Below are 18,578 nucleotides of genomic sequence, written 5' to 3'. Positions count from 1 at the left end.
TGAGTACTTTGGGCCTCGAACACTTCCTGGGATCAACTCGCCCGAATCCGCAACCCAGTCTATGGGAAAGGGTGTCCTTCTCCAAAACTTCAAAGATTCCAGCTCACTCTATCGTGTCGAGTTCAAAGCCGGACGAACCGAGATGTGCTACGTGATGGAAGGGCCGCAGTCGCCAAAGGTAGGCGATCTCGTCATTGTTGAGGCAGATCGCGGTCGTGATCTTGGGACGGTTATTGCCGACAGCCTCACTCCTGATGAGGTGCTTGCTACACTTAGTGAGACAACCGAGGACGACAAATTCCTGCATCCCAAAGATGTGCATGTCAAACGTCTTTATCGTATCGCTACTCCAAATGAAATCAATACTCTGAGTCTTAAGGAACAAGATGAAGCCAAGGCGCTTGCTGTGTGTCAAACCAAGCTCAAGCAAAAAAACATGGCTATGGAAGTTGTCAATGCAGAATATCAATGGTAACAATAGCATACAATATTTTTCTCCTTCTATCTCTATCTCTATCTCTCTCTCTCTCTCTCTCTTTTGCTTTATTTTTATTGTACAAAAGTGGGCTGTTTGTTCAACATTTGCTAATTATATTGGTTAATAGGGATCGACGCAAGCTGACCTTTTATTTCGTGGCTGAACAGCGAATCGACTTTCGTGAGTTGGTTCGTGAACTATTCAAGATTTACAAGACACGAATCTGGATGTGTGCTGTCAAGACGACCGAGTCTAACGAGTAAAGAACAAGAACAAGATCAAAACACATTACACACTACACATTACACACTACACACTACACTTTAAACTTCGAACCTCATATACACAACCACAACCATAACCACAACCACAACCACATGCACTCTCTGTACCTCTTGTATCTCTTGTATACACCTTCTCACCCCAACCCCCACCTTTAACTTTGAGATTTCTACCCTGCACACCTACATATATCATATATATATACACCCACACAAAAAAAACAGACTAAGAAAAAAAAATATCGATTGCCTTATGATACAGGTTTTCTAGAACTTATCCCTTCCCCTCAATCCATATTACCCCTCTTTGTTTCATCAAACTAGAATTACCTGACTAGAATTAAAAATACAAATTAAATTCTGCAATACCAAAATACACACACACACACACACACAATATATATATATTATATATTATATTATTATATATAAAATAAGAAGAAAAAGAAAAGAAAACGTGATGTTTGATTCTTTTGATTATCATCTATTTTCTGTACAAGATCAATGAATCAATAGATAAACCATAGCAAAGAAGGCTTTGAATTCATTTCACAAGTTGTGGGTAAAGTGCCTGTGCCTGTGCCTGTGAAATGATTTTGATGTTCCATATTTGATTTCTTGTGATCAAATATTATTTCTGACCACTGAGAAGGGTGAACACCGTGCCTAGGACAATTATACTGATCTGATTTAGTTTTGTAATGATCATTTTTATTTTCTTTATTTAAAAATAAAAAAGAAAAAGACTACAAAAACATACATCATGACGGGGCATCCAATAACCACAGAGCTCACATGTAGCTGGACACTGGACAGGCAGATGAAAAGGGCTTGGTTTCATAATAAATTAAGAAATGAAGGAAAGAAGGAAAGAAGGAAGGAAATAAGGATTTTGAAATTTGTAGATATATTTAATAGCTATCATAGAATATGCATGGTAAGTTCCTAACATATATCTTCTCTTGTTGTTTGTATGTATTTTCTTTTTTTTTAAAAAAATAATAATAATACAAATATTGTGATGGGAGGTTGGTTATCTTATATGTGCGTTCATGTAAATTGTTTATCAGCCTGCATGATTGTGCAAGAAAATTAGCTACATGTCCAACCATTACTTTATTTACTAGCTGACTGATATTTGATACATGTCTTTCGAGTATATCTATCAATCTATGCTGTATATCAACATCAGTTTAAGAAGAATTGCATGCCAGACATTGTTTGCCTAGTAGTAGTAGTAGTGGTAGTTGTTGTTTTTGTTGTTGTTTTTTTTAGGCTAGTCTGCAGATGAAAAATAATAAGAATAATAATAATAAAATAAGAAGAGGAGGAAGGGAAAGAAATTATGATATCAATGTCAATGTTAATGTCAATAATATTAGTTGTAGTAATAGTAGTAATAGTAGTAGTAGTATTAGTGGTAATGATTGTAATGTTAAGAAAGAAAATGTTAATGCTTTTTTGTTCACTCTTTCTCGAGGTTCCTTAGCCTTAGGACACTTCTCACATCAGCTGTAAACCTTAGTGCGTCAAGAATCGGCAATAGATCCAAAAGACATTCGTCGTTGGGGTTGGCTATCCACCCTGGTAATGAAATCCCGTTCTCTGAAATCAAGCAAACAAATACATATACATACACACATACATAAAAGAGAGGTACATATATACAAAAGCACCACTTACAAGTCAGCCTTTTTTTTTTGTTAAAAAAAAGAAGATTTTTTATTTACTTAATTTAATTTTATTTTTTATATTATTTAATGTGATAACTTGCCTTGAAAAAGACCAAATGCAGCAGGGCTATTGTCTACCAAACAGACCTTTGATAGATCAGGCTCGGCAAGAGAGATATCCTTGAGAAAGTTACCGTCCTGAATAATACATGCCTGTGTTGAATTTGATTTCCAAAAAAAGAAAAGAAAATAAAGAGATCCAAAGGTTTAGTGCTCCGCCTACCCCTTTTCTTGGTCTTCCCCAAATCTAAAATAAATAAATATAATAGAGAAATATATATATATATATATACTTGCCTGTCGAAAGTATCTTTGAGAAATGACAGTCTGGCTCTGGTCCAGCCAGTCAATTACAGGGTTTGCATACTCGGCCATTGAGGCAGTATATATTACAACCTTATACCATTGGCTGATCTACAGTCCAAATATTTAAAGATATTTATACATGTTAATCTATCAGAGTCGCTTCTATCCCTTCCCGAATTCCCTAAACTTCCATATTTTCTCACAGACTTTACCGTCTTGAGAAAGAAGTCCACGTGCGGCCGTTTGTAGACCTCATAGAGCAGACTCTGGCGATCGCTCTGGACCTCAATCGTCTTCCGTTTCACCGAGCCATTGATACTACAGCCTGACTCGGGGGAACCCAGTCGAACCGAGTGTACCAAGGTCTCATCGAGATCTAGTACCAATGTCTTGCCTTTGTAATATTGTAAAGCTGCTCGGTTGACGGTCGCAGGCCGGCTATTGGTATAAGTAAGTGCAAGAGGCCGGAAATAGAAAAATTGACGGAAGTATTCGTATGCAAGCGATATAAAGTGTAAAATAGACCCAAGAAACAATCGGTCTCTCTTCCTCAGCCGTAACTGGCTACCATTGTTTTGAGACGGCATTGCTGGTGTAGGTGATGACTTTAGAATGCTCATTAAGGAAGAGGAGGAAAGAATAAAGAGACCTGTCCAATTAATCGGTTTAATGGGTAACCTATTCCCCACCCCCCGGGGTGGATTGGTTATCGAGAAGAGCCGTCACTTGACCAACGCGGGGTTCTTATTCAACATTTCTACAAACTCTTTGGGGGGGGGGGGGGGGACACCGTTAGTGTACAATAATCATCACAAGTAACAAGAAATAAAGCGAAGGGGAGAATTAGAGAGAAAGGAAGAAGTTGGGTTTTGGGGATTCGATAGCCTGGGAAAATATATATTTATATATATAATTTTATTTTATTTTATATATACAAAAAAAAAATTTAAATATCATTGAACCATCAACCCTTGACATGTTTCAAAATACAAAATTATTTCTAAGCAATTAAATATCGACCAAGTGACAGCCAATGTGGAACCCTTGAATTATTGCACAAAGTAATGGGTTCTTATTATATTGCCTCTTTTTTCTTCAGTCTAGGATTTAATAATAGCCAAATCATTTAAACTTCTTTTTCTTTTAATTGATTTGAATGATAATATTATTTTTTATTTTGAAACAAAATCGATTGCGAATTTGCTAAAGACCACCACAAATGGCCCAAAGAAATAAAATGAACTTTACTTACATACATACATATATAGTATTTGGCAAGGCGGCTGCAAAGAATCTTGTCAAGTTGGTGCAAAGAAATTCATTTGGTCTTCAAAACGCAAAAAGAAAAAATTCTTTAAGAGGAAAACAACTTGCAGAACAACATTTATAAACCCACAGCTATTTGGGCTCTATGTCATATACCCCACCCCATAAACTAAATTGGATGAACAAACTTAAACCATGGTTAGTGTAATATCTTGAGAGGCACACCAATAGAGCAGATGATTAAGGTAAGAGTAGTACATAGTCGGACAAGTTTCAATTCATTGTATTATACACTTATTTAAATACACTTGTATATCAGAAGCAATGGTGAATGACACTGATCATTAAACATAATGTTTTATTAGTTAAAGTAGTGGCTCAAATTTAAGGTGATACCATGACCACAGGAACCAGGATTTTGGGTATTAGTTTTACAACAAAAAAAGTGTAATTTTGTGATCTCATTGAATGTTCTTCAAGATCAAGAGAGTAAAATAAGAAAATTATGAGTCAAAATATGAAATGAATGTAAAATATTTAAATGGTTGCAATGTAACGGTAATGAAGAATATTGGCTATCAAACTTGTTTTGCACTCATTAGATAACAAATTTGAAAACAATGCTATACATTTTGGGATTAATAATAGCTTTAAGTCTACTCATAACGTTTGGCTATATATTGAAATATGAGCCTTAACTCATACAAAAAAAAACCTTCTATACAATTTATTAGTATCTATCAGTTGAAAGCTATATGCTTGAAACAAACTGCAAGAATGATTTTGGTTGATTAAACTAATAGTGATGTGTTGTTTTGGAAGAATAGCATTATAGATAAATATTATAGAGAGCCTACAACGAGTTCAGAAGACAAGAAATAGATACGGCGAAATTAATTTGCGCAAAGGATTAAAGAGAATTTAACAAAGTAGCTATGATACTTTCTACAAGAAACAGCGGCAAATGTGGCCCATAATAGCACACACTGTGCCAGCAGCTGTACGAGCCACTATCCTTAAATTTGTAGCGTAATTTATTACTGCTTTTTTTTGTTATAATAATATCAAATGTAAAGCTATTAGATAAAAGAAGCATTGCATCTCAATGGAAATGGTTTATATTAAACCAAAAATAATAAGAAAATTAAGGAATACAAATTAAATCTGTCATGTAGAAACATGCCTGGTATAATTACTTTTCAAGTCAATGAGAATCAAAAGCTGAAGTAAATACATATGCATAGCCCAAGATTACAACTTCTAGAATAATCTCAGTTTTACCAAAATACATTTTGGCTGTACACCCAATCTTATCTCCTTTTTTGACATTCGGCAAAGTAGGTATTTCAACAGCAAATTTAGCTACTGGGCAAACACCCGGAGAAGTAACATGTCTTGGAGTTTCTTGACTGCAATCGTAGGCAAACATGTCTGGATACATTTATGTTAATGTTTATAGCTTTCAACTATACATTATGCTTGAAGCCAGCTTACCTAAGTTCAAAATACCAGGATAGTATATACAAAATTGCTTTGTAAAACATTGATTTGTATCTATGGATTCTCCCTTTGAAACGAATACAGAAAAGTAATCCTGGCATACTACTTGTCCATTAACCAAATAGCACCTTTTATCTGCATCCAGTACATAATTAAAGATTGTATTGGTTTGGAGCCCATATGTACGTCGTAGTATTCGATGTGAGATTCTACTAGGGTCGACTCCAAATATCACTGCACCTCGCGTTACAGCCATTTCCCCCCGATTCGGTATATATATCGATCCAACCGTGCTTTTGAAAAGGTCTGTGATACGATTGCTCAAGTAGTTTGACTGTCCAAATCCACCAACCAAAATTATTGCATCGATTTTCGTTTGAGATTGGTTTATCTGACCAGATATCAGACTTAAGACTTGATCAACAACTGGATCAAATACTTCTTCTCGAAGTTGTTTAGCTGTAACTTGTAAATAGCCTTCATGTATACCAACCCTGGACATGTTATGGCCTCCCATATTCAATATTGCGGGTACACTGAAGTATACATCTTCGTTTTCAAATTCAGGCTATATTGATATGTTTAGCCACATTAGAAAAAGTATATCTTTTTTTTTACTACTTTTATTATACCTTTTTTGAAGAAACAAATTCCTTTATTATAAGCTCTATGGTTCTTTTGTTGTCATCAGCATGAGAGCCAAAGCGTCTTTTGAGTATATCTCGCATACGGTTGTCCAAAAAAGTAGATCCGCAGGGACCTCCTGAGCCTTTTGTAATCTCACGAAGGCTTTTTATGCCTGCGTATTCTTCTATTTGAAATACAATCAAATCGACGGTGCCGCCACCAGCATCGCATACCATAAAGCGCTTTCCGTGTGTGAGATTAAAGTGTTTACATATTTTCTCACAGTACAGTGCAGCTGCTTCCGGCTCGCTGGTAAGCATCAATCGGCCTGGGTGATCGCTTCGGTCGACAATACCAGCAAGAATGGCTGCTTCTCTCATGGTAGCCTTGGCTTTATCATCCCATATTGCCGGAACTGTAAGGCAATACCTGAACTTGGAAGTACCATAAAGTGTACATAGTTCCCTTTTTAACTGTTTGTGAACATATGCATGGAATTCACGGAGATAGTCCGAAATCACTTTTTTTAAGCACAACGGTAAGACAAACATCATTGTTGTGTAAAGTGTACAGCCTCAAATACCTTGTACAGCAGTCAAGCCATGCGGAAGAATATTAGTCGATTCGTTGTTGGTATCAAGAAGTAGTTTGAAGCCGGTGATCAAATGTCCAGTACTATTATGCATATTTGCTTTAAGAATAGCCTCATGTCCCCATGCAATTGGTTTGCTGGTATAGCTTTCATAGTATATCGCTGTTGGTACTTTGGGATAGTAAAAACCGTCAGACTTGGGCCTGCAGTCATATGTTAGTATACTAAGTAGGATTTAGCAAATGTCCTTATGAGCATACCATACAGTTATATCCGAAATTTCTTTAATATTGTCACCAAACAAGTATGAGCACCCGGAATATGCTGTTCCAAAGTCTGCAGCTACTGTATTAGAGAGGCACCGAAGTAAAGTGTGTACGGGTATTACCTATTCCAATCACGCAATTATAGTAATCACAATTAAGCTCCAAAAAGCTTTTTAACATTTATAAGTAAAAATTAAAAGAGAAAAGATGTAAAAGAAGAATAATAATAATGGCTCATTTGTGCGCTTTATATATATTTGATTTTAGTTATACAGGATAGACATGTAAAGAGGTTCTATTTTATTATTTCTAAAAAGGATGATCCCTAGTTTTTTTTTGATAGCTCAGATAAACTTTAGTTGACTATGTATGTTTGACAAATCTTGAGACATACATTGCCATTGGTTTAATGACACTAAAAACTAAACAATATTTACGGTACTTGTGAAAAATAAAGAATTAAAACAAGGTTGTGGAAGATGGCTGAGGCGTTGTTGTGCGAGTGTTGCAAAGGAGCCCATTTTATTTTTGTTTATAGCATCAAATAGCCGCTTTGAGCCAGATGAAAATAATTATTCACACAGCCACACTAATCAACTCATAATAATTCGGTTTACTATATATTGTATTTTGCACTAATGAGCTATTGATCCTGGGAAGGACAGTGAGATTTGTTTATTTACTTGGCCTTTAGTGCGTCTCAATACCAATATAAATCAAAGTGTATGAAAAAAAACTGTGACGTTAAATTTACCGGTTCTAATTTGAGGTAATTGATGACTATAAAATCTATCATTTTTAGCATTCGCTTTAAAAACAAAAGGGTATAAATTTGGGAATCTCAGTGAATTTTTTTTTGAAAAGATCTAGATGCTATGGTAAGTAAATCACAAGTTAAAGTTCAAAAAATAACATAGGTAGTGAACTTTCTTTATGCTCGACAGATGGCAAGAAAAAAAAACTGATTAATGTCGACTTTATGTTCATTATCGATATTCAAATGTATGTATACCGAGATATGCACTTTAATTCACAGCAGAAAAAAGAAATTATAAGAGGATTACTTTTACAAATCTTTTTTGGATACCACCAGTTATAAGAATACAGCAAAATATCACTTTTAGTTAGACATACTACAAATATACAACTCATCGATGTATTGCAACAGTGTGCAGCAAGATTGGTCAAAGTTTAAAGAGTTGTCCATGTGCATCCCGTTTTGTATAAGCAGCTCGTTGTATAACCTCCCGCTGATCCCAGCTGCAAACCATGTTCATTTGATGCGTTAGATGCATAAAATGTAACAACTTTTTTTTGGATTTCTTTTTTATACAAAGAGCATGATAGATAATATATCCATTGACGATGTTGGCTGGTAACTGTGCAAGTCTTAAAATCTGGAATTGGTAAAGTTTTCAGCCAAGACTGTACCACCAAGGTAGTAGTTTATGAAATGATACTTTATATTTGACTACTATAGACCAGTTCTTCTTTGACCAAGACATGCAACATTTTACATAAAGATAATTGTATACATATATACACAAAGAGTCTTTTAATTAGCTGCTCAGTTTCTTTTTTTTTTCTGTTCATTTGAATAGCTGATCCAGATGTTTTTGGGACCTTTTCTTTAGTATTCCCGTTTACAGGTTACAGGTTATGGCTGCACCTATTTAAGTCTTTTCATAAATAAACAGTGCTTTTTAAATAAATTTAAGTTATGTAAGTCCTTGTTCCAGTTGCTTCATCACTTGTTTTTTATTTATTCATTTATTTTAAAAGACGACAGACGAATTTTCGTCAGTGCACTCCATAACTGCTTATTCGTTCGCTTGTTATTTTTTATTAAGAAAAAATAGATGATTATTTTCTGTATTGTTTGATCCCATAATTATGGCGTGCAACTGTAGAAACTTTATTACTGTAACAGCAGAGACACTTAAATATTAAACAATAACTTGAAGAATCTCATTTTATCTTGATCGGCGGTTTTCTTTTTCTTTTTCTTATTATAATATCTACGAAACCCTTCAAGTTATTATTTTGTATGTTTTTGCATGAATTTCTGCTGTCTCATTCTTCTCCCTTGCGAAGACAACATATACAAGATATCTTCATATTCATATAGAAGAACTCGAGATTTCAATAATCTATACATTGATTATCGATTCACTTTTCGTCTACGGCATCTCTTATATCCTCCCACACTATATATATACATGTTACAATTAAATTCTCATTGTGATGAAAGAATAAGAAAGGTCTGAACACAACAAATGACAAGCTCCCTTATTTATATGATTCAAACAATAATAGTGATCAAGAAAAATGCCGAGAATTGTACGACATGGGATACTGGAAATGCGACATCTGATTTGTCAGACTAGCGACACATTTATTTTTAGAAGTGGCGACATTCACTTTCGAGTGTGTGCGCCATCAAATACCCCTCCCACCTGGTGAAACTTATTTCTTTTTACCACTTTCTGGAAGGAGTATGTACAAATATACATATATATATATTGTTTAATTATTTAATTATTTTTTCTTTTCTTTTGGATAATTTGTTTTTCGGAAACCGGCTTAATAGAAGCACCGAGTACGGGTATTGTGATTAGGGGTACAGTACTGATATATATATATACATATACATATACACAAGCATACGCAGCAATAATGATAAACAACTCTTTGCTCAGCAGTATTACATTTTTTACATGGCAACAGAGTAGTTACCATAGCAACCTGCGGATGTGTAACCATCAGACCCCTCTCCTTCCCCCCCCCCCCTTTTTTTTTTCCTCCTCCCCCACTTCCTTCCACCAATCTGATTTAAATTTTTACCTTTTTGTGTGTTTGAGAGATAGAAAGAAAGACATAATGAGTTTGAGTTTGAGTTTGAGTTTTGTTGTAAGGATGGTTGTCTTGGTTACCTGTCGATCCCTACTTACTTTCTGTATTGTTTATTTAAATATATATATGTATATATAATATTTAAAGATATTTACTGAACGAGCTTATATGTATATATTTATACATATGTTTTTTTTTTCATAGTTGCACGAGAATGATCATAAAGAGAGAAATGCTCGTGAAACACATCAGTTGAATATTTTAAGCACTGTCTCTGTTTCTCTTTAGACAAGTGATGTATCCAATAGTTTTATGAACAATATCATCTTGTGTACTACTACGTTTATTGATGTTCTTTTTGCTGTTATCATTGTTATCCAAGGTTCTAACCGGGAAAACTTTCAATTGCCATCTCTATCTTGCCATCAACAAGAAATACAACTAAAGACAAGAAATTAAGCAAGTAAGAATATATATATATATATATATATTATGTATATTGTGTATATAACACTAAACTAAACTAAACCACACTAAACTAAACTAATATAAACTGTCGCAGCTGGCTAAGGTTTTTTATTTTTATTTTTATTTTTATTTTTATTTTATTTTATTCTATTCATTTGGTTTAAAGTCCCGATGTACAGATAAAACCCACCAAGCCCTTCCCCTCCCCCTCCCCCCATTGTCTTTCCTCACACTTTATTTTATTTTCCTTGTAATGCCATTAGCTCATTTCTTCATTTCCAAGAATCGCAAGGTCAACTTTGAAATCAGCATCTTAATACGCGATCTTAAGAATGTACCGTTAGTCAGTGGCCTTTACCATATACGGTGGCGAATGAAGCATGCATCTCACACAAACGGATCTACTCAGAGGTTAGGACTAGATTTACATATATTCTCTCTTTCTCTCTCTCTCTCGTTATATATATATATATGTGTGTGTCTATATATGTTTATGTCCCTGCCTAGATCTATATAATACAATATGATAATAATTTACTTTATTTTATTTTATTTTTATTAATTTTTAAAATAAATATATAAATGATTAAATGTGGTTTTGTAGGGCACCTATAAAAGATCATAGTATTTACTGGAATCATCCTATAAGCACTATGGTACAATTGGTTATTGATAAACACCATGTCCTGAGCCCATGCGAGTTTAAACTCGAGATCTACCAAGAGATCGGGAGTGGTAAAGACGCAGAGATGATTGGAAGTCTCACTGTCAATTTAGCCGAATATGCCACCACTGGTCTAACCACTCGCCGCTACCTTCTTGAGCAATGTAAATTCAACTCCACTCTCAAGGTAAGAAGAAGAAAAAATTGCATTACCAATAAAAATAAATAAATCACTTGTGCCTTGCATTTATATATATATATATACTGTTATTTCTAGCTTTCTATACAAATGACGCAGAAATCAGACGTTGACACAGAGTTCGTGGCGTAAGTTTCTTGATTTATTAAGACCAAGAGAAATGGTAACTTTGACTTTGACTAATTGTGTATATATTAACTATCACTAGGCCGCCGTTACGGAAACAGCAGATATTTACTGATATACCGACTATGATCAATAAAGATGAAAAGCAGAGATCAATGGTGTTTTACGAAAATAAAATAGGTAAATTACACATTTTAATTAGTAACAAAAAATGTATTTTTTTTTCTTTAAAAAAAAAGAGAGAGAGAGACTTTTATACATATTAATAAATAATTATACGTTAATTTTATCTTAATTTCAGCACGGCCTTCACGCCCACCTCCACCTACTCTCAAAAAATCACATTCTGCAATGTCCCTTGTAAGTCTCTGGTGCTTTAAATATACATCATAGAAATAAAATACTTGTGCAATTCATGTTAAACTTTTTTCTTCTTCTTCTTCTTCTTGTCTTCAAGCCCCGTTTCTGTAGGCAGACCGAATTTCAGAATGATACTGAAGAGCAATCCCCGACCGACCTCGTTGAGCAACTGTTTATGGGAAAGCAACCCGACATCAATGCATTTTCTTAGTACCCCCCCCCCCCCCCTGTTTTCATTACTTTTTCTGTACTACTTTATACATATTTTCTCTTCTTTTTTTTGTCATTTGGCTTTTTATATATATATATATATACACACACACACACACACCTACATACATATACATACACATACACATACACATACACATACACATACACATACACATACACATACACATACACATACACATACACATACACATACACACACATTTACATTTACACATACATTTACATATACATACAGATATACATACAAGCACGCACGCACGCACGTACCAATACATAAATACATACATACATCATACGTACATTCACAAATTCATTCAAAATCTATTAATGTGTGTGTGTGTGTGTGTGTTTTTTTCTTCTTCTTTTTCAATTCATTTGGGCATCCTATATTTTACCTTTATATTTTTTGGTATTGTCTGTTGCATACAATTCGCGGTCTTTAAAATAGACAAAATGAATGGGAATATTATGAAAAAGTTGGAGCTTGTGTTTGCCCACAAAATCGACATTCAAACTATGTCAGAAATCTGATCTTAATAAACTTGCTTAGAATACACACAGATATATATATATAAGCTATCAAATTTTTGGCATTACTTGATTTTACAAATGAAAGAATAACCATTTAGCTTTGACGTTTGTCAGCTACATTTAATAATATAGATTATACATACTGCACTAAAGCCCCATTTAGAACAGAGAAATATATTCTGAATTACAAAAGGACTACAAAAAATAAATAGATAAATTCAGATCCAAGAAATTGCATAATATAATATACAATATGTATCTTGAAAATGACGGCACAAATAATATAGCTATAACATATATACATTTCCAAAGCCCTTTTTTTCTTCTTCTTCTCTATCTAGCTAGCTAGCTTTCTTTCTTCCTTTTTTTTTAAATTTTAAATAAATCAATTTTAATTAATAATGTCATCTATTGCTGAAAGAGGTGCTGCTAACTTGAAAACCATGTACGCTCGTATGGGTAAATCAATCGAGGCCAATGAGAAGCTTGTTAGTTCAATGGCTTCCAAAGTATCATTATGGTTTGTATAGATATTTCTTGTCATCAGTATATTTATATAATAATGATAATAGTAATAATACCATCACCATATTAACAAAACAAAAATAGTCACACAGATATTACCAAACTTAAAGTGGATGCAATTGGTAAATATATAAGCTGATAAAGTTGATTAAAATATATACATATATATCTTCTTCTTTTTTTAATAATACTGTATGATAACCATGCATTTACTATTCTTATATAAAATATATATATAAAAGTAAATGCTGCAAACGAAACATTACTTGGAGGAGGAGGAGGTAAGTTAATCTTAAATATATATACATTTTTACAAGCAACAATGACAAAATTACTTATTAAATATATATGTGTATTGCTTGTAGTTGATGGCGCAATTCACAGGTAAATAAATTCTTCAAATATATATATATGTATTATTATTAGTATTATTATGACAGAATCATAATGTAATCATAAAAAAGGGCTGACTTTGGTTTGTAGAGCAGCCGGACCCCGCCTTGTGGAAGAATGCTCTACGCTGGGTGGCTGTAGAGAAGGAGTGAGTCCAAAAAGAATACAGATATAAAAACCAAAAGGTTGACTAGATGAATAACATATTGAATCTTTCCTGCAATCAAAAAAAAGGAGGCAAAGATTACTGCCGGTAAATTTACTTATATATATATTGAAATTGTATTTTCAAGCATTAATATTAACTCACATAATCTAATATATATAATATTCAAGGTTACAATTTACCTTCTAAACGTAAGTAATATTCTATATATATATTCAACAACAAAAAAATATATAATATTTAAATAAATAAATAGATGTGATCCACACAGTCGGTCCTCAGTCAGAAAAACCAGATGTTCTGGCAAACTGTTATTTGAATAGTTTGAAACTCTTGGAGCAAAACAATCTTCGGTCGATCGCATTTCCTTGTATCGCGACTGGGGTTTATGGCTATGACAACGAAAAGGCAGCAAATGTAGCTCTGTGGACTACTCGAAAGTTTATCCAAGACAGAATGACGGCAGGCAAAGATCCAGTAAGTTTATTTTTGACACATTGACAAAATGATAAAAACAACAACAACAACAAAAGAATTTAATTGAAATTGAAATTGAAATTGGAATTGAAATATAAAGGTGGACAAGATCATATTTGACCTCTTTAACCAAAAAGACATTGCGATTTACAAAGGTAAGAAACATTATGATCCATTACTCTCACAAGAATATATATATGTGTGTGTGTGTGTGTGTGTATGTGTAAATCGTGTAAACTCATTCATTACTGTATATATCACCACTATTACCACTACCACTACCACTACCACTATCATCGACAATATCCGAAAACAAAAACGAAAAAAAAAGATCTTTTGCCAGTCTATTTTCCGGCTGCTTCTACTACCATTGAAAATTCATAAAAGAAAAGAAAAAATAGATTGTGATAACCAATAGAAAAAAATACAATGGAAATATAACATTTGGTTTCCTGATTTCAAAAAAATAAAATAAAGAAATATATATCTTTTGATCTCTTTTTTTTTTTTGGTTTTCCACACTGAGTCCCCTCTTTATATTTTTATTTTTATTTATTTTTATTTTCTTAATCCTTGCTCTTCTTCAATGTCTCCTCTACAGCGGGCTTCAGTAGTAATAGTAATAGCAGTAAGAAAACAAAAAGTCAATTAATTGTCCTCTCTTCAAGTATACATGCTCTTCATCCTTTCTATCTATCTATCTCTTTGGTTATTAAGAAAGCCCTGACTTACAGTGGATCGAGTAGAGTACATGCTCTCAACATCCTTCTTGACATCCGAAAAGGTCTTCTTGCCTTGTTCAACCTTGGCAGACACCTGGCTTTCTACATTAGATGTCTCACCCTTGACCTTGTCGAGACCGGACTGGAACTGGCTGGCAAGGGAGCTGGCATTGCTGTCAACTGCACCTCTGAGCTGAGCAAGAACACCCTCGACTTCCTGGCGGACCTCGTGGACGACCTGGTCAACAGAGTGGTGGACTGACTGGAGCTCAGGGTATCTTTGTTCCAAACGCTCGGCCTGGACACCGATGTTGTGGGTGGTCTTGGGCAACAGGTAGACGGCAGCACCGTAGGCAAGTGCACTTGAGGTCAAGAAGCGAACGACAACGTTGTGCTTGCGAGCAATGATTGTACCAGCCAAGGCAGCAACACCGACGTACAGGGCGTTGGGAAGAACGTCTTCATCGGTGACGGTTTCACGAACAGTAGCTACATCAATAATATTATTATTAAGTTCAATACAATCCAACACAATCCAATCCAATCCAATATTAATTCCATTAACATATATATATGTTCTTATACTCTTGGACTCGCATGGCAATAATAAGTATAATAATAGTCTAGATTATCTAACCTTTGACGTCGTTTTCAAAGTTCTTCAACTTTTGGTGAAGAGAATCTACATGACCCTACAAATATAATAAAATATAATCCAATATTGATATTGATATTGATATCGAGATATTAATATATTGATATATCGTGCGTGTGTGTGTGCGTGTGTGCGTTCGTGCGTGCGTGTGCTTGTGCGTTTATGCGTGTGTGCGTTCGTGTATATTTTTATGCATTTTTTTTTGTTTGGTGTCAAATGGTATCCATCAACTCTAATCGTCCTCACCTTGCCCTCTTCGATTGTGTTGTTGGCGTACTTTTGAGCATAAGCGACGTGTTCCTCGAGCTTTGTGGGAGACTCGACAATAATAACCTTTGGCTTGGGCTCATCGTAAATGCTAAGCTATCATATGAAATGGTACATACATATACATAAGCAAAGAAGAAGAAGAAATGAATAGGTTAATTATTAAATAAAAAAACATATGTTATATAAGTTTAAATTCAATTTAGTTCAATTCAAATCGATTTGCTTTGATTTGCTTCAATACATTCCCCCCAGCCCATACACCCACATAACCACCTATCAACCTGTCCACATATCTAGACATATAGATATATAATACTATCGAATTATATATATATATATATATATATATGATATAACTATGCTAAAATATAAAAATACATCTATAGATATATATAAATAAAATGTTAACCTTTTTCTCCTCGGCATAAACAGTAGAGGGCATGGAAGATGCCACAACAGCACTTGTAGCAGCGGCAGTTACCAACTACAAGGGGACATGATAATAAAAATAAAAATAATAAAAAATAATAATAATAGACAGATTCATTTTGAATGTGATGAGTTCTTCTTCTGCTGTCTCTCATTCTCTTTTTGTACCGTTTCTTTGAAGAACACTTCTTACAGATCGTCTCAGTACGGGCGAGAACATTTGCACAAGGAAGAGAAGAGGGTGAAATAATAAGCAGTAAAATATAATATAATATATATATATAAAAAACTGACTAAGGACTACCTTGCCCGAATAAAAAAAAAAAATCCCCTGCGACTGAGGACAACGTCACATCTTTTTTTTTCTTGTGGTTAATGTCGGACATTTAAGTATTAAAGGGGGGTGGGGGAAAGTGGAAGTGAAAGTGAGTTTAATTGAATTAAAGGAAAGACAACGTTTTTTTTTTGTTAATTTTTATTATTATTAATAGAGTAGTTCGAAGTTAATACGTCTATTAAATCAACAAAAACGTTGTACGAATGAAAGACCTTTACGACTATACACTTGCTCATGCGGGTCTATATACCCGCGCTATGCATGCTACACCTATTAAATGCTCAAAGGATCTACTACGAGTCAATAAGAATAATACTTCGTTTTCTCTCATTTGATACCAAATTCAGACTTGATAGGAACACGATTTGTAAAGACGAAAAGATGAGAAGAACGTCAAGGGTTAGATTGATATTAATTTCTAGATATTGTCCGAATGTGCGTAGAGTACATTACTTTATTTCCTTCTTTCTTTAGGAGAGAATCGCAATTCCCAATCCCCAAATGACATCTTTCTTTTCAACAGATAAAAGGCTAAAAGGGACTTATCAAACAATTATAAACAAGTAATTAAAGAAAGAAAGAAAGTCCACATGCACGTATGTGAGAGAGCTGACTTGCTACAAAATGCTGTATACGCTTATACAAAAAAAAAAGAGTCTTTGCAGAACGACTAAAATTGGGATTTATTGATTTTTACCTTTTACTATTTAAAACCAAAGCCAAATTGATAAACTATCGAAAGGAGAGAGAAAGATACTATATACTTTTCTTTTTTTTTTTGATAGCAACATTGTTCAGTAATGTTAGACTAAATGCGTAATAAGTAAATTCATATTATTATCGACAACTATATCTGATTTTGTTGTATCTATAATATGACATTAATCATTGCTCGAATAAATTATAAAATGATATAGCCTTTTGTAGATTGTACTGTGTATTTGATATAATAGTTGGCCAATAGCTTAAAAACGAAACAATATCTTGCCCAACTTGCTCTGATAGGTCTATAAACGTTGCCTTTAAAGCCTCTTGGTATCCTGGTTGTAAAAATTGTTTCCAGTTCATTAAACTTTACTGATCAGATCAAAACACTGTAATTTTGTCTCAAAACCTATCTATATATTTTCTTTATTCTTCCTCTTGGTGAGCATTAGTTTCCCATTTATCCAAAAAAGGTGAATAGATTGTCTGAATTGCAATTTTGATTCGCCCAAAAGAAAACTAATACAGTCTGTGTTTGAAGTAAAAACAGTGTATTTTGTAATTTATTTTAAGTGGCGCCTCCCAATAAAATAATTTTCTCAACAAATCACTGCCAAAATGTGAGATGCCGACATAAATTACCTGAGTTTGACGTGAATTTCAGAGACCAAAAAAAGAAAAAAAGAAAAAAAGAAAAGACCAGATTTTTTCAATCTCAACATCATCTCTTTAACCCCTGACCCCTCTAACTTCTTTTTATATATATATATATATTTTTTAATTTTTTGCACCCTCATTCTCACCTCACTTTTCATCCTCAATTCTTCTATAGCTTTTCTTTTCCTTTTTAAGTAATTTTTAGTTTATTTTTCATTATTTCATTATTTCATTATTTCATTGCTCTTTTATATTTTTCTTTTCTTTCTTTCTCTTTCTTTCTTTCTTTCTTTCCTTCCTTCTTTCTTCTTTGGCTTTCTATATTTCTTGTCTTATTAGACATAGATTAATTTTTATATATATATATAGAACATATATATATATATATATAAATTTGTAGCTTCCTATTATGGATCCCAATGAATTTGCCGCAATGTCCCTTCAGGACTCTTCTCCTGATGAACAACAACAAAAACAGCGACACCAGCAACAACAACAACAATCTCCTTCCTCTTCCTCTTCGTCCTCTTTTTCTCCTATTCAACCTTCTCGTCCAATTCCGCCATCAATTGCCAGTGCACCAAATGCTATTCCAATGTCGTCGCGTCCTCAGCGGTCTGTACTGCCACCGATGAGCAGAACAGGAACCGCTCCTCCGATGAATGGCCGGTCTCCTTTACCTCCAATGAGCGGACGTTCGCCCTTACCTCCGATGAGTGGAAGAACTCCTCCGGGACCAATGCGCGGGAGACCTGGAA

At 34.0% G+C, this 18,578-nt stretch overlaps 6 protein-coding genes across 6 annotated transcripts; 3 read left to right on the top strand and 3 right to left on the bottom strand.

The window, feature by feature from the left end:
* Nucleotides 1–61: 61 nt before the first annotated feature.
* PHYBLDRAFT_129770 (hypothetical protein) lies at nt 62–1,189 on the top strand (the record flags this gene model as incomplete). Its single annotated transcript, XM_018429311.1, has 2 exons — nt 62–471; nt 606–1,189. 2 exons carry the CDS (start codon nt 62–64, stop codon nt 739–741), a joined length of 546 nt encoding a protein of 181 aa, XP_018297201.1. The 3' UTR covers nt 742–1,189.
* A 1,100-nt stretch (nt 1,190–2,289) lies between these two features.
* PHYBLDRAFT_184670 (hypothetical protein) lies at nt 2,290–3,418 on the bottom strand (the record flags this gene model as incomplete). The annotated part of the gene is made up of 4 exons (XM_018438972.1): nt 2,290–2,364; nt 2,534–2,645; nt 2,790–2,906; nt 3,011–3,418. Coding segments are annotated over 4 exons (711 nt in total), but the record flags the coding sequence as incomplete, so codon positions are not given.
* A 1,850-nt stretch (nt 3,419–5,268) lies between these two features.
* On the bottom strand, nt 5,269–7,570 carry PHYBLDRAFT_139196 (hypothetical protein; the record flags this gene model as incomplete). Its single annotated transcript, XM_018430177.1, has 6 exons — nt 5,269–5,495; nt 5,559–6,132; nt 6,197–6,711; nt 6,775–6,986; nt 7,044–7,171; nt 7,487–7,570. The coding sequence occupies 6 exons, from the start codon at nt 7,568–7,570 to the stop codon at nt 5,269–5,271; spliced, it is 1,740 nt and encodes a 579-aa protein (XP_018297199.1).
* Nucleotides 7,571–10,623: 3,053 nt separating this feature from the next.
* PHYBLDRAFT_162236 (hypothetical protein) lies at nt 10,624–11,930 on the top strand (the record flags this gene model as incomplete). Its single annotated transcript, XM_018434590.1, has 6 exons — nt 10,624–10,781; nt 10,975–11,221; nt 11,312–11,361; nt 11,442–11,539; nt 11,661–11,719; nt 11,817–11,930. The coding sequence occupies 6 exons, from the start codon at nt 10,624–10,626 to the stop codon at nt 11,928–11,930; spliced, it is 726 nt and encodes a 241-aa protein (XP_018297198.1).
* A 955-nt stretch (nt 11,931–12,885) lies between these two features.
* PHYBLDRAFT_58204 (hypothetical protein) lies at nt 12,886–14,429 on the top strand (the record flags this gene model as incomplete). Its single annotated transcript, XM_018440278.1, has 10 exons — nt 12,886–13,004; nt 13,094–13,131; nt 13,252–13,290; nt 13,375–13,393; nt 13,493–13,550; nt 13,637–13,655; nt 13,739–13,759; nt 13,825–14,045; nt 14,146–14,200; nt 14,377–14,429. The coding sequence occupies 10 exons, from the start codon at nt 12,886–12,888 to the stop codon at nt 14,427–14,429; spliced, it is 642 nt and encodes a 213-aa protein (XP_018297197.1).
* Nucleotides 14,430–14,555: 126 nt separating this feature from the next.
* PHYBLDRAFT_184669 (hypothetical protein) lies at nt 14,556–16,359 on the bottom strand. The gene is made up of 6 exons (XM_018438971.1): nt 16,315–16,359; nt 16,102–16,176; nt 15,669–15,785; nt 15,405–15,459; nt 14,778–15,256; nt 14,556–14,650 (listed from the first exon to the last, which is right to left on the bottom strand). Exons 1-6 carry the CDS (start codon nt 16,339–16,341, stop codon nt 14,612–14,614), a joined length of 792 nt encoding a protein of 263 aa, XP_018297196.1. The 5' UTR covers nt 16,342–16,359; the 3' UTR covers nt 14,556–14,611.
* Between the last annotated feature and the right edge of the window lie 2,219 nt (nt 16,360–18,578).

This window comes from Phycomyces blakesleeanus (assembly GCF_001638985.1).
Source record: "Phycomyces blakesleeanus NRRL 1555(-) unplaced genomic scaffold PHYBLscaffold_2, whole genome shotgun sequence".
NCBI classification, from domain to species: domain Eukaryota; kingdom Fungi; phylum Mucoromycota; class Mucoromycetes; order Mucorales; family Phycomycetaceae; genus Phycomyces; species Phycomyces blakesleeanus.
This window is presented reverse-complemented; position numbering and strand designations above follow the sequence as displayed.

Excerpts from the sequence above, each read along its gene's own strand:
- PHYBLDRAFT_184669 (XM_018438971.1), bottom strand. The coding sequence starts at position 16,341 with ATGTTCTCGCCCGTACTGAGACGATCT. Across the intron at positions 15,786-16,101 it reads TTTATGCCGAGGAGAAAAAG|CTTAGCATTTACGATGAGCC; the intron begins GTTAACATTTTA and ends TTCATATGATAG. Across the intron at positions 15,460-15,668 it reads ACACAATCGAAGAGGGCAAG|GGTCATGTAGATTCTCTTCA; the intron begins GTGAGGACGATT and ends TTATATTTGTAG.